Genomic DNA, 19,903 nt, shown 5'->3' on the forward strand with positions numbered 1-19,903 from the left:
TAACATCTCAGAACCGGTTCGAAAACCAATTCCTGAAGAAACAGTAGTTTTTGAACCGGTTTCTGAATAACAACCACAACCCAAAACCTGTTTAGGAAACGGTCCGAAGCATTTTCACAAGAACCGATTCATTTTCCATCCCTGATTAAAATTTATTTTAATATGTATTGTGGCCAACTAGAGAAAGCAACTTCGTTAATCTAGTCTTTTCAAATTTTCACTTTGGAAATTCTCCATGTAATAGGATTTCAAGTCTTATAATGCAACTATTAAATTTCAATTTCAGACTTTTAAAAAGTTCTCCAAGTCTACCCAACAATATTATAATTGGTGAAAGGTGGATAATTCCTTATGAGATCTATGAGATTAATTCCTAAAAGTATTATTGATATATTTTTTTTATTTATCGTACAGTATATAGAGTATAGTATAGTATAGTATATCAACGACGTTAGTGTTTTTTTCTACGACATTTTGTTCTGCATTATGAACATGGCTGTACTGAAGGGGTTTGAAAAAACTAACAAGTATCCCAAATAGTTTGATCACATTTATAGATTCGAAATCTTAAAAAAAAAAAAAAAAAAAAAAAAAAAAAAAAAAAAAAAAAAAAAAGTACTTTGTCGTTATAAAAGCTCAAGTTCTCACTTCAATTATCTTGAATTTAGTGCGCTGATGAACAATTAAAAGATCACAATATGGTAAAAGTAATAAATGTATTCAACATATTCAGGGTTTTTAAAAAGTAATTTGAGAGTATTTTGCTTTTTTCTATCTAATAAATCCTTTAAATATATTCTTTCCATAATTATATTAAATCAGTCAGGTTTCGGATTTTAAACCAAAGTGTTCGCAAGCTTCGTTCAGAGCGCTATAATTAACACTATCATTGATACTTGTCCTGATTTTCCAGATATTACAATACACCCACTCTCATGTATTCCAGCTACTTCTATTGAAATTTACGAACTCAAGGTCTCTAAGATTAAATTTGCTAAACCTAACTCCTTTCTGGCTTTTGTTAAACATTGTTCTACAGCTACCAGTCTTACTATTTTTACGAATTATATTCATGCAATTTAGGACGAAGCTTTTCAAGTATAAAATCTATATAGATTTCAGCAAAGCACTTCTCTGTTAATTTTGACTTACTTTTGATCAAACTAATGGGGTATGGACTTGCATGATCTGTCTTGACTGAGGAAATCACTCCAGAAAGTTTTTAAAGCTGTTATTAAACGTTATGCTTCTGACTTCATTAATATTACTTCAGCCTTCCACAGGAATCTTTCCTTGGTCCCTTGTTCTATTTTCTTCACGTAAATGACATTTTCTTCTTATTATTATTATTATTTTTTTTTTTTTCAAATTAATTCTTATACACCAATTACTTTATAATCTACAGTAAAATAAAATGCAATGATGATATATTTGAGTGTCGTTGATGCTTTCTCTAGTGTTAAATTTGGCTACTTTCGCTAGATATACCAGAATGTTCATTTTTTTCCTCCGGTAGTAAGACTATAAATTCTTGTTAGAAAAGTACACAAGTAAACGCATTTTGTTTTGGTAAAAGCATTCTCTCGATCAGTTCTGCTAGAGGCGTCTTATTCGTTTTGCTTGTATCTCTGAAATCAGTGTAATGTTCTTTTCTTAAGAGAAAGTCACTCTGATCAAGAACTGTCCTCTTTCTGATTTCGATATTTGCAAGTATCTCTGGTATACGATTCCGAAATAGTAATGTTTATTGATGTTGGTACCACCATGAATTTTCACCTCTATGGACACATTTCCTAAGTGTAAACTTAAAAAGTGTGAATCGTGTATGCAAAGCATTGAAGACATTGGCTTTGTTTAGATCTGGAGAGAAGGGAGAGAGATACAAGAATTTACGTCCGTGATTAAATGTAGTGCACTGACTACCATTCTGGATGATAACGCTATGCGTCCAAACCATATCCTGGCCAAGGTAGTTCTACATCAGGATTTAATTCTGACTTATATACCTACCGTCCTTGAAAATAGAATGTTGGTATCATATTTTGGATGATCAAGTTTATTTTTGTCGCTAAATTACTTAAGTAATGTGAGACACGGTTTTTGACTACTACCAGTGTCGTAATATTATGAGATAAATGGTTTTGTTTTCAAGATAGTGTACTCATCATCTTCACAGAAGAAAAGCCTACACTTATCTGAAATTGAAACTCAGTTATTCAAACATGTTTGTAGTCGTAATCGAAGCGCTAGCATGAAAGAGACTAAAGTTTTCTGATTTATCAGATAGTTGTATATATTATTAGTATCATCATTAGCCTTTTACTTATTTTTTGCAGTGCAAATTTTGATAAAGTGAAAACGGACATCATGTTACTGAAAGAAGAGTTAACTGCTTGTGAAGACTCGAAGGCTCGCAAGAAGGAATCATTGGTAAAATTAAAGTCAAGTGTTGAAACTATGACGTCCACAAAAGAGGGTTTAATGATAGAATTGCGTCAGGTAAATATTGTTGATGATTCTCTCACTTTGAAAAGTAAAGAAAGAATTCTGTTAAGCTTTTTGGGCCTTCGATTTAAAGGTGCAACTCTCAAAATATCTTGTTCTCTGAGTGCTAAGAGTTGCTTGCTAATCTTTTCTAATAATGTTTTTGTACATTTTATTTAGACCATATATTAGTTGAGATATGTTAAATTACAATCATTAAGTCATTAAACATACAATGAACATTGTAAATCACATTAACAAAATTCTGCATTTATATTTATACAATGGATATTTCCCTTTTGACCAGAAGTCTTAATTTTATGATTCCATCGCTAAATTATCATCCAGCTTTCCACAGAACATTTTACATTATAGGTATTTACATTGTTAGCTACTGTCGTAAGTATACGGGAGCTCATAGTTTTACTTCAGGTATATGTATATATGTATGTGTGTGTGTGCTTGCGTATATGTGATACTTTATTTCTTGATAACTACTGACCAGATCTAAACCAAATTTGGCGGGCAAGTAGTCTATCGTCTAAGGAATAGAGATCGCTCCATTTGGTGGATATTCTTGGCTCGGCTCGGTTCACCTCACATGTGGTACTTTATTTTTCAGTAATTACTGGTCGGATCCGAACAAAACTTGGTGGGCAAGTAGCCCATTGTCTAAGAAATAAAGATCTCTATATTTGGTAACCGAGCTTGGCCAGGGACTAGTTCGGCTTGTATGTAATACTTTATTTCTCGGCAACTACTTCACAGATCTGTACGAAATTTGGTGGGCAGGCAGCCCATCGTCTAAAACAGTGATAGGCAAATACGGCCTGCGGACCAGATGCGGCTGTCTGAAAGGTTCTGTCCGGGCCGCGACATGATTTCTAATCTGACGAATAAAAAGAAGAATAGGATTATTTTGAAAGAGTTGTAGTGGAAATAGACTGATAGATGATTAACTTATTTTCTGAGAATCAATGCATCCCAGTTCGTACCAGATTATGAGAAACTTCAGCCATTAATAGAGCGTAGTACAACATGAATTTTGTGATGTTTTATTATTAATTTTAATAAATCATGTGGGCCTGTCGTAAGTTTTTCTTCTTGGGTCCTTTCCTGAAAATGTTTATCCATGACTGGTCTAAGGCAAGCATCAGTTCAGTACCTCAAAGGAAGAAAAAAAACTTAATAATGTATTTAAAAAAGTTGGTAAATATATAAAATCTTACTTAATGCTATATATATATTTATTTAAAATTGAAGAAACATAAGGAAATTCAGATAGTAGATGTTACCTACTGTTTCTTTCCCCACACTGAGCATCTTCTTCCAATAACCAGCTTTCGATGTTGCTGCTTTCATTGAAACAGATTTCACATGAGTGTTAACGTGGATCTCGCAAGGAACTTGTTCCTTTTCATAAATGATAAAAATTATTCACACCAATACATGCTGTTAAACTTAGAAACTACGTACGATCTAAATTTGAGTGTTTCTGGAAACCGTGCAGGCAGATATCGTATTTGTAAAATTTAGAGAAAACCACTTAAGAGAATTTTTGCTTTAGAGCTGAGTCATACTGTGTTTCTTTTTAATTCTATCTTCAAACGATCTGGCACTTTCTCAATGATATATATAAAATATGATTTCATGATAAGACTTACTACAGCGCGCTGTCACGCGCCACATGTTGCCTTTGATGATTTCTCGAGCTGTTCTACTGATATATGCCTTCGTTATGGCCGTATAAGGTGTATGACGCTACCTTCACGATCTCGTCATTCGCTCAGTATTCATCTAAAATGGACAAGGCATACATCTAGGAACGGGACTAGCGAGAGTAAACCTGGAAGAAGTAGGGAAATATTGTTGGGGGATCAGGAAGTTATAAATAATCACAATTGTAAAATAACGTAAGAAAACTCTCTTCTACCATATTTATTATGGTGTCCATGCTCATATTGCTTACTTAAGATTCTTCATCAGCACATAATATTGCATCTGTTCATTTACCAGTCATTAGCTTCAACAAGTAACATCAAACTTAAAATAGTTCTATTCATACGGGCAATCATTACAATACTACAGTTAAATTCTTTGCGTAGTTCATATGCATTTGAAACTTATAAACATAAATTGCTTAAATATTTTACTTTCTCATCTACACAATGCATATATATATTCGTTGTCATCACAGAGATTGATACTGTGATTACATAATAACATTACATCTATACGCTAATAAGAATTGTAGGAACGGTAATAATATTGTTAACACATTAAATGTAATGATTTGCTAAATAAGATGTTTTCGAATAAAGAAATCGTAGATGAATCCTGTTGAATTTCGAACCTAAGAATCTGGTGCCACATTTTAATTTCTTGCTCAGTTTCACACAATAAAACAAAATATATATATCTGGTATTTAGCAACGATAGATTACAATTATAGAAACAAACTACGTTCAGGCTATATGTTATGAACGAAAGAGAGAGTTCACCCTTTTAGCTCTTATTTGTAAAATTAAATCAGATTTCATAATATTTTAATTATTTACAGAACACTAACAGAATAACTATAACGGATCTGTCTGGTTCGTTACAACTTCGCGTAACTTTTCGAATTCAGCGTTCAAATGAGAAAGCTTTTCTGCACACATTTCGTACGAAACAGGCTCCCTTGAATTTGTTCTGTACTTAGCACAAGTTGAGAAGTTTGCCAAGTTTTCGTTTCTTGACCTTTCTTCCACAGCTCTAACTTGCTTACATGATTTTATTTGATCATTCATGTTTGCAATAATTATATATTTTCCTTCTGTATTTTTTAAATATATTATTTTGTTGTTTTCTCCGTGTGAACCGAGGACTGCACAAAATTCAGTCAAGAGCCATAAGTTTGGCATACCTTGTTTGAGAAGTAAATATAGAGAAAACTAAATACATGGAAGTTCGTTGGGATCGTAATAGTGCACATTATGGATGTGTTAAAATATCAAATAATACTTTTGATAAAGTGGATACTTTCAAATATCTAGGACCAAAACCATATTCACGAAGAAATTAAATGTCGACTAAAAGCATTTATTTGGTTCAAAATCTTTTGTCGACGCGAATTCTAACGATGAATTTGAAGCTTAAAATATATAAAACGATAATAAGGCCTGTTGTTCTATATGGTTGCGAAACATGGTCGTTTACTTTAAGGAATGAATGCAAACTGAAAGTATTAGAGAATAAAATCCTGAGATGAATATTCGGACTCAAGAGGAACGGCAATGGGGAATAGCGGAAACTTCAGAACGAAGAACCGCATAATTTATACCCTCTACCAAACATTGTTAGAGTCATCAAATCTAGGATGCTCAGGTGGACAGCTGGTGTGGTAGTTGAAAAACTATCATTCATGAAACTATACTCAACCCTGAACATAAATACCAAAAAGTGAAAAACACTACATAACATCTTTCGTCAAATACTTTGACAAAATCCCATTCTCAATACATATTGTTACTAAATTCTTGCATTTGTTGGAGACGGTAGGGTTATGAAAAAAAAACCTGTGAAAAATATTCCAAATCATGTTTCTAGTGTTATCTAGGTGTTTGTTCGAAGAACTCGTCATTTTAATAGGTAAACCATGGAATATTAGCGACTGCGCGCAAAGGAAGTGATCGCCTAGTCGACTGGTAAGGTTAGTTTGATCGTATATACATATATATATATATATATATATATATATATATATATATATATATATATATATATATATATATACTAGCAGCGTTCACCCCGCTTCGCTGCGGTCACCCCGGAACGCAATAAACTTTGTTACTTAGATAATTTTTACTTTTTCGCTTTCAAGTGATATGATAAAAACCATAGAAGATTGCAGTAAATGTTAACATTATATCGCCTGTCATTTATGTTAACCCGCCCCGCTTCGCTGCGGTCACCCCGGAACGCAATAAACTTTGTTACTTAGATAATTTTTACTTTTTCGCTTTCAAGTGATTGCAGTAAATGTTAACATTATAGCGCCTGTCATTTATGTTAACCCGCCGAGTGACACGGTCATGCGGGTTGCATATAAATACGTTTATTTTTACCTATGATGAACTAACAATACGTTATGGACACTTGAATGGTCAATTATCTCAAGACACTGGTAATTAAAAATTAAAGTGATATGATAAAAACCATCTAGGGTCCAAATCCTAATAACCCCCCAAAAATGAAAGAAATTGGTTCAGCCGTATTAGCGTGATGAGGGAACAAAGGATTTGTACGTTCTCTTTATATATATATATATATATATATATATATATATATATATATATATATATATATATATATATAGTGTATATACAGGGTGTTAATGAACTATAGGAGGTGATTCCTCACATCAAAATAACAGAAAAAGTTCATATAGATCTATGGCGAAAAGTGGAGCTAGGGCTATCCAAAATCGCGAAAAAGCCAAATTTCTAGAGGCCCTAGTTCGAATTGCAGAAGCTGTGGATTATGGTCCTTATCAGCGTAAAGGAAGTCACGCATACACAATCCAAAAGTGAATATTTCGTCCATTTTCAATATGTGTACAGGGTGTTCCTCACAGGGTGTAATCCTCTGATATGCTCTCAATAGGGTTTTCAGATATACTCTGATTTCAAGGAAGGTCCAAAGTAGGCAGGAGGTAAGCCTTAACAACAATGGGCATTCAATGCTTCGGAAGGAAGTCGGAAGTGTTAGGAACCGGCAGCTCCATGTATTTTTTCTGTTCGAAATAACGTGTGCTGTGATGTATTTCGTCACGATATATTTCACGTTTTCTTCACTAATAAACGTGAAAGAAAACATCGCAGTGCGTTTCCCCGAGCACAAGAGACCGTGCTACTGACGATCCTTAACACTTCCGACATCCCGCCAAAGGATTCCGTGTTCATTGGTGTCAAGGTTTATTGTTTGCCTACTTTAGACCAATCATAAAATCAGAGTATATCTCAAAATTCAGTTGACTTGTCTGGGAATTTCACCCTGACAGGGCATACTCTGTACACCCATTGAACATTAACGAAATATGCATTTTTGAATTGCGCATGCGTGATTTCCTTTACGCTGATAAGGACCACCATCCATAGTTTCTCGAATTCGAACTAGGTCCTCTTGAAATTTGGCTTTTTCGCGATTTTAAACAGCCCTAGCTCTGAAGCTATGCACTTTACCCCACAGGTCGATATGAACTTTTTCTCCTATTTTGTGTAAAGAGTCACCTCTTACAGTTTCTTGGTATAGTTCATTAACACCCTGTGTATATATATACAAATTCTTAATTATCTCTTCACATTGGTTTTCCAATTTATTTTTTCGTATGGTCTTTCGAATTAAAGGGAAAAAGAAACTGGCTATTCTATTCCTGCGTTGAATTAGTCTAGCTATGTTAAATAAATGGGTTAGAACTGTCATTGGGCAGACAAGACTTTAACGCATCTAATTATTTTCTCTTCGTTTTAGAGTAATTATTATGTTAGTATTTGAAAGTGTGCCGCTATATGAATAGTTCTATTTGGTCTAGGAATTAATTCGTGCGGGTGGACAAGAGATGGCGCAACGAACGGAGCGTCCCACAGTTCCGTGTATCCACACATGTGTTGCAAACCCCTGTCATCGCGTATCGTTCGTAGTATAGGGCAGTGGATTAAAGCGTCAACAACACCAGTTTGTAGTTAAGTGAACATGGCGCAATTTGTGCCTGATAAAGTGTTTTTGCGGGGTGTCCTGCTGCATTACTTTAACATGCAGAAAAGTGCGACTGAAAGTCATCGTATTTTGGTGGAAGTGTATGGTGACCATGCTCTAGCTGAGCGAACGTGTCAGAAGTGGTTTGCACGGTTTAGAAGTGGTGATTTCGGCTTGGCAGACCAAGAGCGAGCTGGACAGCCAAAAAAATTTCAAGACGAAGAATTGACAGCATTGCTCGAGCAGGATTCGTGTCAAACGCAGGAACAACTTGCAGCAGCATTAGGCGTTGATCAAACAACAGTCTCCAAACGCTTGAAAGCCATGGGAATGATTCAAAAGATGTCACATTGGGTTCCACATGAATTGAAAGACAGAGACGTTGAAAGACGAAAAACCATTTGCGAATTGCTGCTTCAACGACAGAGCAGAAAGGGGTTTCTGCATCGAATTATTACGGGTGATGAGAAGTGGATCCATTACGAGAACCCTAAACGAAAAAAGGCCTGGGTGAAACCAGGTGAACCAGGTCCATCACAACCAAAACGAGATATTCACTGTGCAAAGGTTATGCTGTGCATATGGTGGGATATGAAAGGTGTGGTGTACTATGAGCTGCTGCAACCGGGTGAAACTATGAATGGAGAACGTTATCGACGACAATTAATGCGTTTGAAGCAAGCTCTGGCCAGAACACGACCAGAATGGGAGAACAGACATGATAAACTTATTGTTCAACATGATAACGCTCGCCCACATGTCGCAAAACCGGTCAAAACCTATTTAGAAAATGTCGGATGGGAAGTTTTACCCCACCCGCCGTATTCACCAGACGTTGCTTCTTCGGACTACTACTTGTTCGATTGCATGAACAACGATTTGATTGGACAGCGGTTTACTTCTTCAGAAGATATCGAAACATGGGTCTCTGACTGGATCGCTTCCAAGGATGAGGACTTCTTTCGCCACGGAATCCGTACATTGCCTGACAGATGGGCGAAAGTGGTGGCTAGCGATGGACAATATTTTTCTTAAGGTATTTATGTATTTTGTGTTTGTACTACAGCTTTAATGTGTGCGTACCAACCGCACGAATTAATTCCTAGACCAAATAATATAAGAGGCTTCAATGCTGATCTGAAGATTGTTCCTCCAGTTTGAATGGATGGTTTACATTGATTTCAGGAATTGTCAAGTCAACTGTCGGCTGCTGATCAACACGTGTTAGAGCAATTGAATGAAGACATTCGAAAGTTAACTCAGCAAAATAAAGAGGCTTTTAACAGTCGTATCAAATTAGAAGCTGAGAAGAATAAACTAGATAACTTACTCTCCAGGAATTTAGTACGCAAAAAGGAAGAATTAGTTCAGGTATTATTAAACATTTGAATATTTTATCTTCTCTTCATTTGTGACAGGGACTTAAATTATATTTTGTGTGTGTGTGTTCAGAGCTCATAAATAATATATGCTAAAAGATTTGTCCAAAAAAAAAAAAAAAAAAATATAACGTTGCAATTAATTATTACAAATTAACTGTATTTTTAAGGAGATACTCATTTACAAATATTTATTTACTATAATTTTACTTTACTTTACTTTTTTGTTTGAAGCCGATAGGGGTGAAGAATGTCTTGTGATTGTGAAAAAATCGAATTCGAGATTTCAATGAAATTATGCTTTTTATGAACACAGGCCGTTTTTGAATGCCCATTTGTTCATTAGTTTGTATGTACAGAGGCCTAGAGGACACAATGTTTGATGTATCGACACAAAATTTTAAACTTAGGGTTCTTATGGGACTTTCCAGAGAATGAGGATTGTATCTCCCTACTCTCAAAAATAAAGGGTCATTTATTAGAATGAAAGTCGAAAATTGCATTCTTTTGAACACGGCTCTGACACTTTTGTTCATATTTTACAAATAAATATTCATTAATGAATCTACAATATAAAACTACTCGTTTCTCTCGGAAAAATCCTGAAATAGTAGTTCACTGGTGGAGATGAGTTTTTAGGACGATGTTCTCAAATATATTATCAGGGTTCCGACGTTCTGAAAAGTCAGGGAATGTCAGGAAAATCATACATTTTGCGTAAAATGTCATGGAAAGTCAGAAAACGTAAATATGCAAGTGTAACATTCTTTTCTTCGATCTAAAATTGTGACATGTGAAGAGGACCACAATGATAAAAGATTCCCAGTGATGACAGTGATGTAGTGTTGCTATTTCTTGCTGAGACAGTGAGGTATTGTGTGTATGTGTGTGTGTATTTGTGTGTGAAACGGAGGGGGGTAATTGGTTATATAAAAAGCAGAAATCGAAGTATGACTTGTCATCTGCGTTGACATTGGTTTTAAGACAGAAAAAAACTACTAAAAGAACCGAAAACATCAGATAAATATAAACTAGCTTCAGGCTTGACTGTCGACACATTTTGCTGGGCACAATCAAGCAGAAAGGAGCTCTCTGAAATGCAAACTGATATGTGCTCTGTCAGCTTTGGAACCCAGGTTGCAAACGAACAATCCAGAACTTCCTTAGACTAGGATGAAACGCATCCTACAAACTGCATGAGCATAACAGAATATCTGATTCTGTAGCTGAGGAAGCAAAGTGTCACTACATGTCTTTCTGTGCTGAAATTCAGAGTCTCTTGACTTCAGAGAATCCCAAGACAAGATGGGCAGCATCAAGTAAGATGACTTCCTTAAGGTAATGTCCAAGAAACAGAAATACGAGGTGTGGCAGTTAAATAATGAGACTGGTGTCATAAATGTGATGTATTGCAAAGAAAGTTACAATTGACTGTTATTCCCTTCAATATACTCCCTTCCCCAATCTATACATCGCTGCATACGTGCTTTTCATTGTTCAAAGCAATGCTGTAGGTCATCAGATGTCACACTGTTCCACAACACCGCCGTTTTTCGTTTCACCTCTTCCACAGACTAAAAATGTGTTCCCTTCAATGCACTTTTCACTTTGAAATAGATAAAAGTCACATAGAGCTAGGTCTGGGGAATACGGAGGATGGTGGAGCACAGGAATGCGCCTGGCTGCTAAAAACTGCTTCACAGAAAGGGCATTACGAGCAGGCGCATTGTCTTGGTGGAGGATCCATGCATCGTTCTTCCACAAATCCGGTCTCTCTTCTTTATTCTTTCCCTCAACTTGATTAGGACTTCTTTGTAGTAGGTTTGATTCACCGTTTGACCCTTTGGCACCTATTCAGTCATGATAATACCCCTGATATCGAAAAAAAAAAAAAAAAAGATGAACATTGCCCTCACTTTCGACTTGCTCATTCGTGCTTTTTTCATTCTTGGCGATTCCAGTCTTCCAGTGCGTGGATTGACGCTTAGTGTCGGGTTCATACTGGAAAATCCATGTTTCATCATATGTGATGACACGTGTTAGCAAGTTGATTTTGCTTTGAGTCGTTCCATGACGTCACAGCAAATGATCTTTCGAATATCTTTTTGTCCCTGAGAGAGGTTTTTTCGGGACAACTTTTGCACAAACTTTTATCATGTTTAAATTGTCATGCAAAATTTGTCTTATTGTCTCCTTGTTAATGTTCGTCATGTCTGCGATTATCCGAATGCTCAGACGCCTGTCTTTCATTAATTTTTTGAACATTTTCGTCCGTTCTTGAACTCAAAGGGTGGCCGGGTCGTTCATCATCTTCAACCTCCTCCTTACCTTCTGAAAATCGTTTTTGCCATTCGAAAACTCGCACACGTGACATAGCATTATCACCATACACCTCTTTAAACATTGCACAACATTCCATCGATGTTTTGTTTAATTTCACCATAAATTTGATGTTAATGCGCTGCTCAACTTTATTGTTCACCATGATTCCGGCACTACTACAGAACACTGTCCTCTTCATGCAAGCCTGCAAAGAAAAGAAAAGCTTTCAGAATCATGAAACAAACAGTGGCTGCTCATGAAGGTTCAAGATCAAGAACACATCATTAGCTATCTGCCCCCCACGATCCTGCGTGACAGGAGGTGGGCAGTCTCGTTATTTAATTGCCACACTTCGTATTCTGATTTGTAGTATGTTGTGAAAATGTTTAATTTCATCCCATGGCAATGCCTCAGTGGAGGACGGGTTCTCAGTCAATAAGAGACATATTGTAGAAAACCAAATCAAAGATGCTTTGGTAGCGCAGAGGCGGGTGCATGATGCAGTTATCTGCTGTGGAGTTCCTATCGATCAAAGAATGTTTCTCCCAGTTCCTTCAATTCGGAGACGCTGTGATGAATATCTTAAACAGAAACGAATCAAAAGTGCAGAGAAAAATAAAATCAAAGGAGAAAAAGAAAACTAAGTGCTGAAGTTAAGAAATTGGAAGCAAAGAAGAAATAAATGTAATGATGTTACAAACAAGAACAAGACGCTCTCGTAGAACAAATTCAAGAACTAAAAGTAAAACAAAATTCTGTTTAAAAATGTAAATGTGAGGATTAACATGTCTCAATGTTGGCAATATTAGGACTGATGGTGAGCCATGGTGGCTTAGTAGTAGAGCGTTCACCTCTAGTGCATGGGTTCCTTGGTTCGATCCTAGCTCGCGCCGGGTGAACTTTGTGGTGGACAAACACCGTGGGCGTGATTTCATTTCATTTTAGGACTGATAGTATTGGGTCTCAGGGAGAGTTGGCAATATATTCTTGACTGCATGTTTGCTTTTCATTGTTTTTTCAAGCAAAAAAAAAAAGTATAATTTGCAGTGTCAAGGTATGTGGTACTGTATCATACATATATACTTACATGATAAATTTTGTGTAAATAACAATATGTAAATGGTAATTAATCTAGTGTATTAGATGGCTATGGGGATGAAGGAGGCCGTTAAAAAAGTGTATGGTAAAATGTACCCCATATCTTCCCATTTACATTCAAGAATTTATGTAAGGGGAAACAAGAATTTGTCAGGGAAATCGATCTTCACTTTCTTGTGGGAACTCTGATAATAGATTTATTTGGTTAATATTTCATAATTATTCCATTACCAGTCCTCTTATATGGTATAAGAGGATCCAGAAAGACTAGTTATCTGATAGGATGAGTTCCTTCTGGAAAGATTTCCGACCATTTTGTTCGTACTTCATCAATGTATAATTACGTAATAATCTTATATACAGTGGGGGCGCGCTGGCTCAGTGGTAGAGCGTTCACCTCCGGTGCTTGGGGTCCCTGGTTCGATCCCAGCTCGCGCCGTGTGGACTTTGTGGTGGACAAACACCGTGCTCGTGGGTTTTCTCGGGGTTCTTCCGTTTCCTCCCACTTTCTTTATTCCACCATTTCACTCATCTCTCATCACCGTCTGCTTTAGCCTAACCGGCATAACCGTGGGACGTAAAGATTTCATTTTTTTCTTATATACAGTGGTGCTGTTCAGCTGGTTCGCATCGGTTCTCTAGAACCAGTTGTTAAAATATTTCGAGTTCACAGAACCGTTTGTTATATCCAGACATAACAGTAAATTTTACCCAGTTTTACCCAGGATCAGTAAATTTTAGTTTAACTACCTCTGTTTTAGAAATTCTTACAGCTACACGGTTAAACATATGGTCTCTCAGAACAAGGTATAAGCGTTTATTTCTTAATCTCAAATGCTCAGATATCAAGAATGAGAACTGGGTTCACATGAGTATAGTGGTGAGGGTTTTTTATATTTGAAACGCATACATACCATCATCAACAATTGTTGATCCATTGCTGGATTAAGGTCTTTCCAATACTTTACTAATACCTCATATAAATACACACATAACAATTAGATCTATTTTACATAAGGTTCTCGACAAGGGTAATTACATTTCCTTTGTCTGTAATCCTCACCGTACCTTTCTGTAACCTAAACAGTGATAGGATTTTCAAGTTATTTCCCCAGAACATAATGTCATATTGTGTCGTCAAGTGAAACAACGCATAATAGAGGCTGTTAACAATGTAATGTTCTTTCTAAGAGCCGTAATTTTGTGGAAAAATTACTTAGTTTCATTACGATAATTTTGACATGAGTTTCTCAGTTCAAGTTAAAAATTAATTTCATAATTTTAGTGAGATCTTTTCAACTTACATTAAAACTAATTTGATATTTTAAAAACTATTATTTGAAAAATTTCTATATTTAATATTGTGAATATCTAGTATCAAACGAAAATTTCCAAATTTAAATTAGTTTTTCTTTAAGTTAATCTTAAATTTGTACTTTTAGATGCTTCAAGAAACGTCTATTGATGAAAAAAAGAGACAGCTAGAAAGCAGTAAAACGGACTTAGCCAATTTGGAAAATAAAATAGAAAGTGTTAATACACAGCTCAAAGATATAGACCAAAAAGTTGAAGAAATCGCTGTTAAGGTAAATATTTCCCCTTGTTTCTGTTTGCTTGCAATAACCTTTAAAGAATCATTTTATAATTGCTATACTTTCCTTCTCCCCTCTGATCAAAAAAGGCATTATCATTAAGAGAAAGTCGGGATAAGTCAAAATGATAGTCCCAACTTCAAAATTTATTCTGTGAAATCTAATGAACATGTGTTATTGTGAGACATGCGCTAAGAAAAGTAAACTGTGTCAAAGGTTTCATCAAACATATCACAAGTGTCCTATGTGAGTATCTTGCGTAGCACGGCACACATCAAGCCGATAACCTATCTCCTGCCAAACCTTTTGTAACATATTGCGGTCAATATCAGCGATAGCTATTGTGATGCGGACACGCAGGTCATCCATTTGTTGAAAGTGGTGGTACGTAAACATCATCCTTTACAAAACATGAAGAAATCATGAAGTGAAGTCATGTGTATACTAATCACAAACTTATTTACATGATAATCAAACTCACAAAGATCTTTGTTCTCCAGTCAACGCCATTTTCCTTAACTGCTCTCTGCTGAGTCTTAGCGGTAGAAAGTGGAAACACTGCGTGGAAACTAAACTTTGAAAGCTAATCTTTCGAAGCGCTTGTCTCACAATGACATATGTTTATTAGATTTCACAGAGTAAAATATCTGAAATCGACTGCATCATTTTGAGTTGCCCTGTATTTGAATTAAGATAACTTTATTTGAATAACATAGAAAAATCTGATCACCGGTCTGTGGAGACTCAAAACCCGAGCTTCCTCCTCCTTGGCAAATGCTGTATCAGTTTTCATCAATTCTACAGCCAGGTTTTTTGTGTATTTAAAACAGTTTCACACTTACTTGTATACGTGTAGTTAAATAATTTGTATACTAGTATACGTGCGTGTAACTTGGAAGTTCAAGAGAGACTGCACAAAGACAAAACTTGTAGTTAAAAGGAAGCAGATATTTTCATGAAACGAACCCTCTTGTAATAATAGTATTTTATGTGTAATAAGTTTGTGTTTGTTAATTATTTTGAAAACTTCTAAAAGTAGAAATACAACTACTACTTTCTTAAAAATATCTCATTTGATACGAATTAAAACGAAAAAAGAAAAAATGCTGAATATATTTCAATCTTGACAGTCTGACAATTTTTAGAACGTATTTTTATTAAACCTTCAAATTCAGAAACAAAACGATTGCTGAAATTTTATTTTGTATGTTTTTAATTTTTTAAAAAAAAAAAACGGTGGAAATTTCAATTTTAGGGGTTGGAAATTGAAAGTTATCGATCAATTTTTATTTCTATTTAATTAGCAAAAGACGGCTCAAGAGAAATTGGAAAAATGGAGAAACAACGAAAAGGAGTTACTAGAACGTATTGAGGAAGATGCAAAGCAGTTGGAAAAGATGGCTGCGAAACAGAATATTTTCCAACAGAAAATAGGAGACTGTGCTCGAAAGATAAGAGATTTAGGTCCGTTGCCGTCCGATGCTTTTGACAAATATCAGGATCTGCCCAGTAAAGAAGTAAATATGTGTTTCCTTATATTTATATATAAATAAGTGATTCTTGTCATTGTTCTTTAAAATATCTTACAAGGCAACATATCTTTGTCATTGTGTCGCAACTTGTATACTTTGTCCAATGTGTGTTTACTTAGAGAAATATATGTTCTCGAGTAATACTAATAATGTTTCTTAACAAGTTGTATTTTAGTACAACTGCTATGTATGAACTATAACAAAACCTTTTATTTAGGTTAGGGTGACTCAGTGGTAGAGCGCTCACTGCTTTAGATGGTTTGATCCCTCGTATGAGTTGGTGGTGAAGAACATCGTGTTTGTTAGTTTTCTTGGAGTTCTTCTACTATCTTAGCCCCTCCCATTTACTATTCAAAATACATCCCTCCTGAGTCAATACAGTGATTGGCACGATTACAGAAGAAGTAGAATGAGCTCTGCAATTCTGTTTCTCTTTGCATGTGTCCCTCAAATTAATTTTTGCAACTGATGTAACTGATTATGTTTCTTTGCATAATTTTGATTTTACTTTGTAGCAACTTAGTTTGCTAAATTTTCATTAATAAATATTAGCATAGGACGTCGGAGAATGTTTAGAAATTGTCATCGGTCATGACCTAAGTTCGGAATTGACTTGAAATCTTTCTTCTTCTTCTTCTTCTTCTTCTTCTTCTTCTTCTTCTTATTATTATTATTATTATTATTATTATTATTATTATTATTATTATTATTATTATTATTATTATTATTATTATTATTACACTATGTCTCTACATCTTACTGTGGGCAATGCTTTGCGTTATTCCTTTTGCACCTTTCATATAGAATTAGTCTAGACTCGAAATCTCGCACAAAATATGAACGTCTCTTACAAGCACCTTAGGGAAGCACGCTCACTCTTTTCCTTCCATTCTAGGTTAAACATCCAAAAACGCTGAAACATCTATTTAATTGTTTTAAGTGGAGGGTCCAAACACCAAATTTTATGTGTTATCGTAAGGAATTCCAAGATATGGACATCTTATTATAATAATTCCAACCCCCATCCCTCTTTTCCACTTTTTTCTTTCCTTCTAGAACAAATACCAAAAATCACTGAAACACGTATTTAATTATTTTAAGTGAAGGGTCCAAACACCAAATTTCATGTTTATCCAATTTCATGTCAATATGAACATAAGAATTACAACTCCTACCCTTTTTTTCATCTTTTTTCTTTCATTCTAAGACAAATATCAAAAATCCTCAAACGCGTGTTTAATTATTTTATATAAAAATTCCAGATACCAAATTTCATACCTCTAATGTTAAGGAATTACGAGATATGACATTATAATATGGACATCTTATTATAACAATTGTAATCCCACCACTTTTTGTTGCTCATCCCATTTTCTTCCCTTCTGGTTCAAATAAATAACACTGGAACATGTCTTATTATTTTAAATGAGAAGTCCAAATGTTAAACCAACCAAATACCAAAGTTTTACTTCTAACCGTAATAGATTCCGAGTTATGGACTGTTATTATAATAATTACAATCTCACGCCTTTTCTTTCCACCCTCTTTTCTTTTTTTCTAGGTCAAATATTAAAAAAACGCTGAAACGCGTATCTAACGCGTATTAAATGAGAAGTTATCAGAATTTCATGTTTGTAATTTTTATCTTTAAAGGTATTCCCAGTGTACGGTATCGATATATTCTTTTAAGAAATTCGGAATAATTCTCATGTTTTTTTTTCCTTCTCACTTCTTTCCTTCCCTTCTAGATCAAATATCAAAAACGTTGAAACACATGTCTTACTATTTTAAATAAAAATTCAAGTACCAAATTTCAAGGTTCCAAGATACGATCATTTTAATGTAATAATTTTTATCCCTATCCTACTCCCACTTCTTGTGGAGTTTCCTAATATCCTTCCTTAGTTGTACTTTACGTTAGAAATTTTATGTACTGTCCAAATTTAAAGTTTCTAGCTTAAGTGGTTTGACCTGGGCATTACTGACTGTCCAGTCACTCTCTCACTCAAGACTTCTTTTATATTTAGATATTTTGTACAGTGGAATTAAATGTTGAGTTGGTTTGTATTACAGTTTTGTTTAAAAATCGTGTAACATAAATTTGAAATATTGCATACTAGAGTCAGATAGTTGTACTTAGTTTTTATGTTATACAAAAATAATAATGAAAATTCAATATAATAAAATATGAGCATCACACACATATTTAAATTTGTTTTTCTAGCTTTTCAAGAAGTTGGAGAAGGCAAATAGTGAACTAAAGAAGTATAAACACGTTAACAAAAAGGCGTTAGATCAGCTTAACAACTTCGCAGAGCAAAAGGAAAGACTAGCAAGTAGGAAAGAAGAACTCGATAGAGGGTAAGAATTATAATAACGGGTCGATTAAAATATCAATGTATAAACATAGCAGGATTGATCCTAGTTATAGTGTTCTATGGTTAGTTAACTAGTTAACTGGAACATAACTTTTTAAGGAATAAAGAACTAGGAGGAATTGTACAAACATACTCGTCTTCACTCAACTCCCAGTGGTTTTCCGGATATACACCCACTCATAACATGTTGTGATACATATGAATAAATAAATTAATAATATTAAGCTTTTATTTACTGTAACATCCACATCGGATAGAAGTGGAGAACCAGAAGGAGAGGTGTTGTTCAAGTTTCTTTAAACATGACTGTATAGTCGTGGACAAAAGTAGATTTCTTGTCTCAGGATCTATTTTCAATTTTTAGAGCTTATTCCGACAAATGAATTTAATTTTTTTAAAAAGTATGTTTCAGATATAAGAAGTGGGAAATTTATCTGAGTGGGGAAGAAAACTTTGAATTGCTTGACATATGAGCAGTGTTTCTTCTAAACAAAAAGAACTGTTTGAAAGTAAACGCAGGGAATACATTAAATTAAATTTTGTACAGCTTGATGTTGCGTGTTGACAAACCTCAATAATTTCGAACCTCAACTTGGCTGCTGTCTTGTACTAGTTAATTCGTGTGTTTACATGATTTCTTCTTAAACTACTAACTATTTACAAGTAAATTTGCGAAAACACTAAACCACTTCTTCAAATGTAAAGATGTATTTGAAATTACTATTTCCGTTCATACGTTCCAAGAGTAGGTAAGTCATGCGCTTTGCAATCGAATGATTCATGAATGTAAAATTGGCTGTGTCTATCTGGAATTGGAAATTGTAGAGTTTAGTTCTTATTAATAAAGTTATTTCTAGTGATATGTATTACTTCTCACTCATGTTCTATCTATCCATATCGAATCCCGGATTATTACTTTTTTTTTTTTTTTTTTTTTTGAGGGAAGGTAAAAAGATTTAAAAAAACAACTTACGTAAAATATATGCCATTAATTTTGTGGTTGATAGTGAATACGTTTTGATAAGACAGATATTCAGAAAATGCAACTGTAATGTGTGCACTTCAAAAAGTAGAAGAGCGGGCGAAGACTCAAGTAGACAAAATTCCAAATAACGAACCTTTGAAACAAACTTGTTAGTCATCCCTTGACGAAATGTGAATATACGAAATTTATTTTTATTTTCTTTAGTTACATTTAATTAGCTCCGAAATATTTTCTTTTGTTATCATTTTTGAAGTGTCTGAAATAAAAAAAAAAAAAAGAGTGTTGTTCAGTTCAACGAATTTGTTTTATGGGTGATTTTGGAAGACCATATTTCATTTGTAAGTTCAGAAATAAGCACAAGAGAGTTACCTAATCACAAGAATTGTTTTTCTTATTC

The 19,903-nt window shown here is 34.6% G+C and overlaps 1 protein-coding gene across 6 annotated transcripts in view; it reads left to right on the forward strand.

The window, feature by feature from the left end:
• LOC145689187 (structural maintenance of chromosomes protein 3-like) overlaps positions 1–19,903 on the forward strand; it is a 137,671-nt gene that overhangs the window by 97,701 nt on the left and 20,067 nt on the right. For all 6 annotated transcript variants that reach the window (XM_081763327.1, XM_081763332.1, XM_081763322.1 and 3 more), the window contains 5 exons: positions 2,337–2,499; positions 9,406–9,591; positions 14,462–14,605; positions 15,916–16,128; positions 18,368–18,504. In XM_081763327.1, coding sequence (XP_081619453.1) covers positions 2,337–2,499; positions 9,406–9,591; positions 14,462–14,605; positions 15,916–16,128; positions 18,368–18,504 — 843 coding nt within the window. The remainder of the gene's footprint in view (positions 1–2,336; positions 2,500–9,405; positions 9,592–14,461; positions 14,606–15,915; positions 16,129–18,367; positions 18,505–19,903) is intronic.

The sequence above is a fragment of the Thermobia domestica genome, chromosome 1 (genome assembly GCF_964235325.1).
Source record: "Thermobia domestica chromosome 1, izTheDome1.hap1.1, whole genome shotgun sequence".
NCBI lineage: Eukaryota > Metazoa > Arthropoda > Insecta > Zygentoma > Lepismatidae > Thermobia > Thermobia domestica.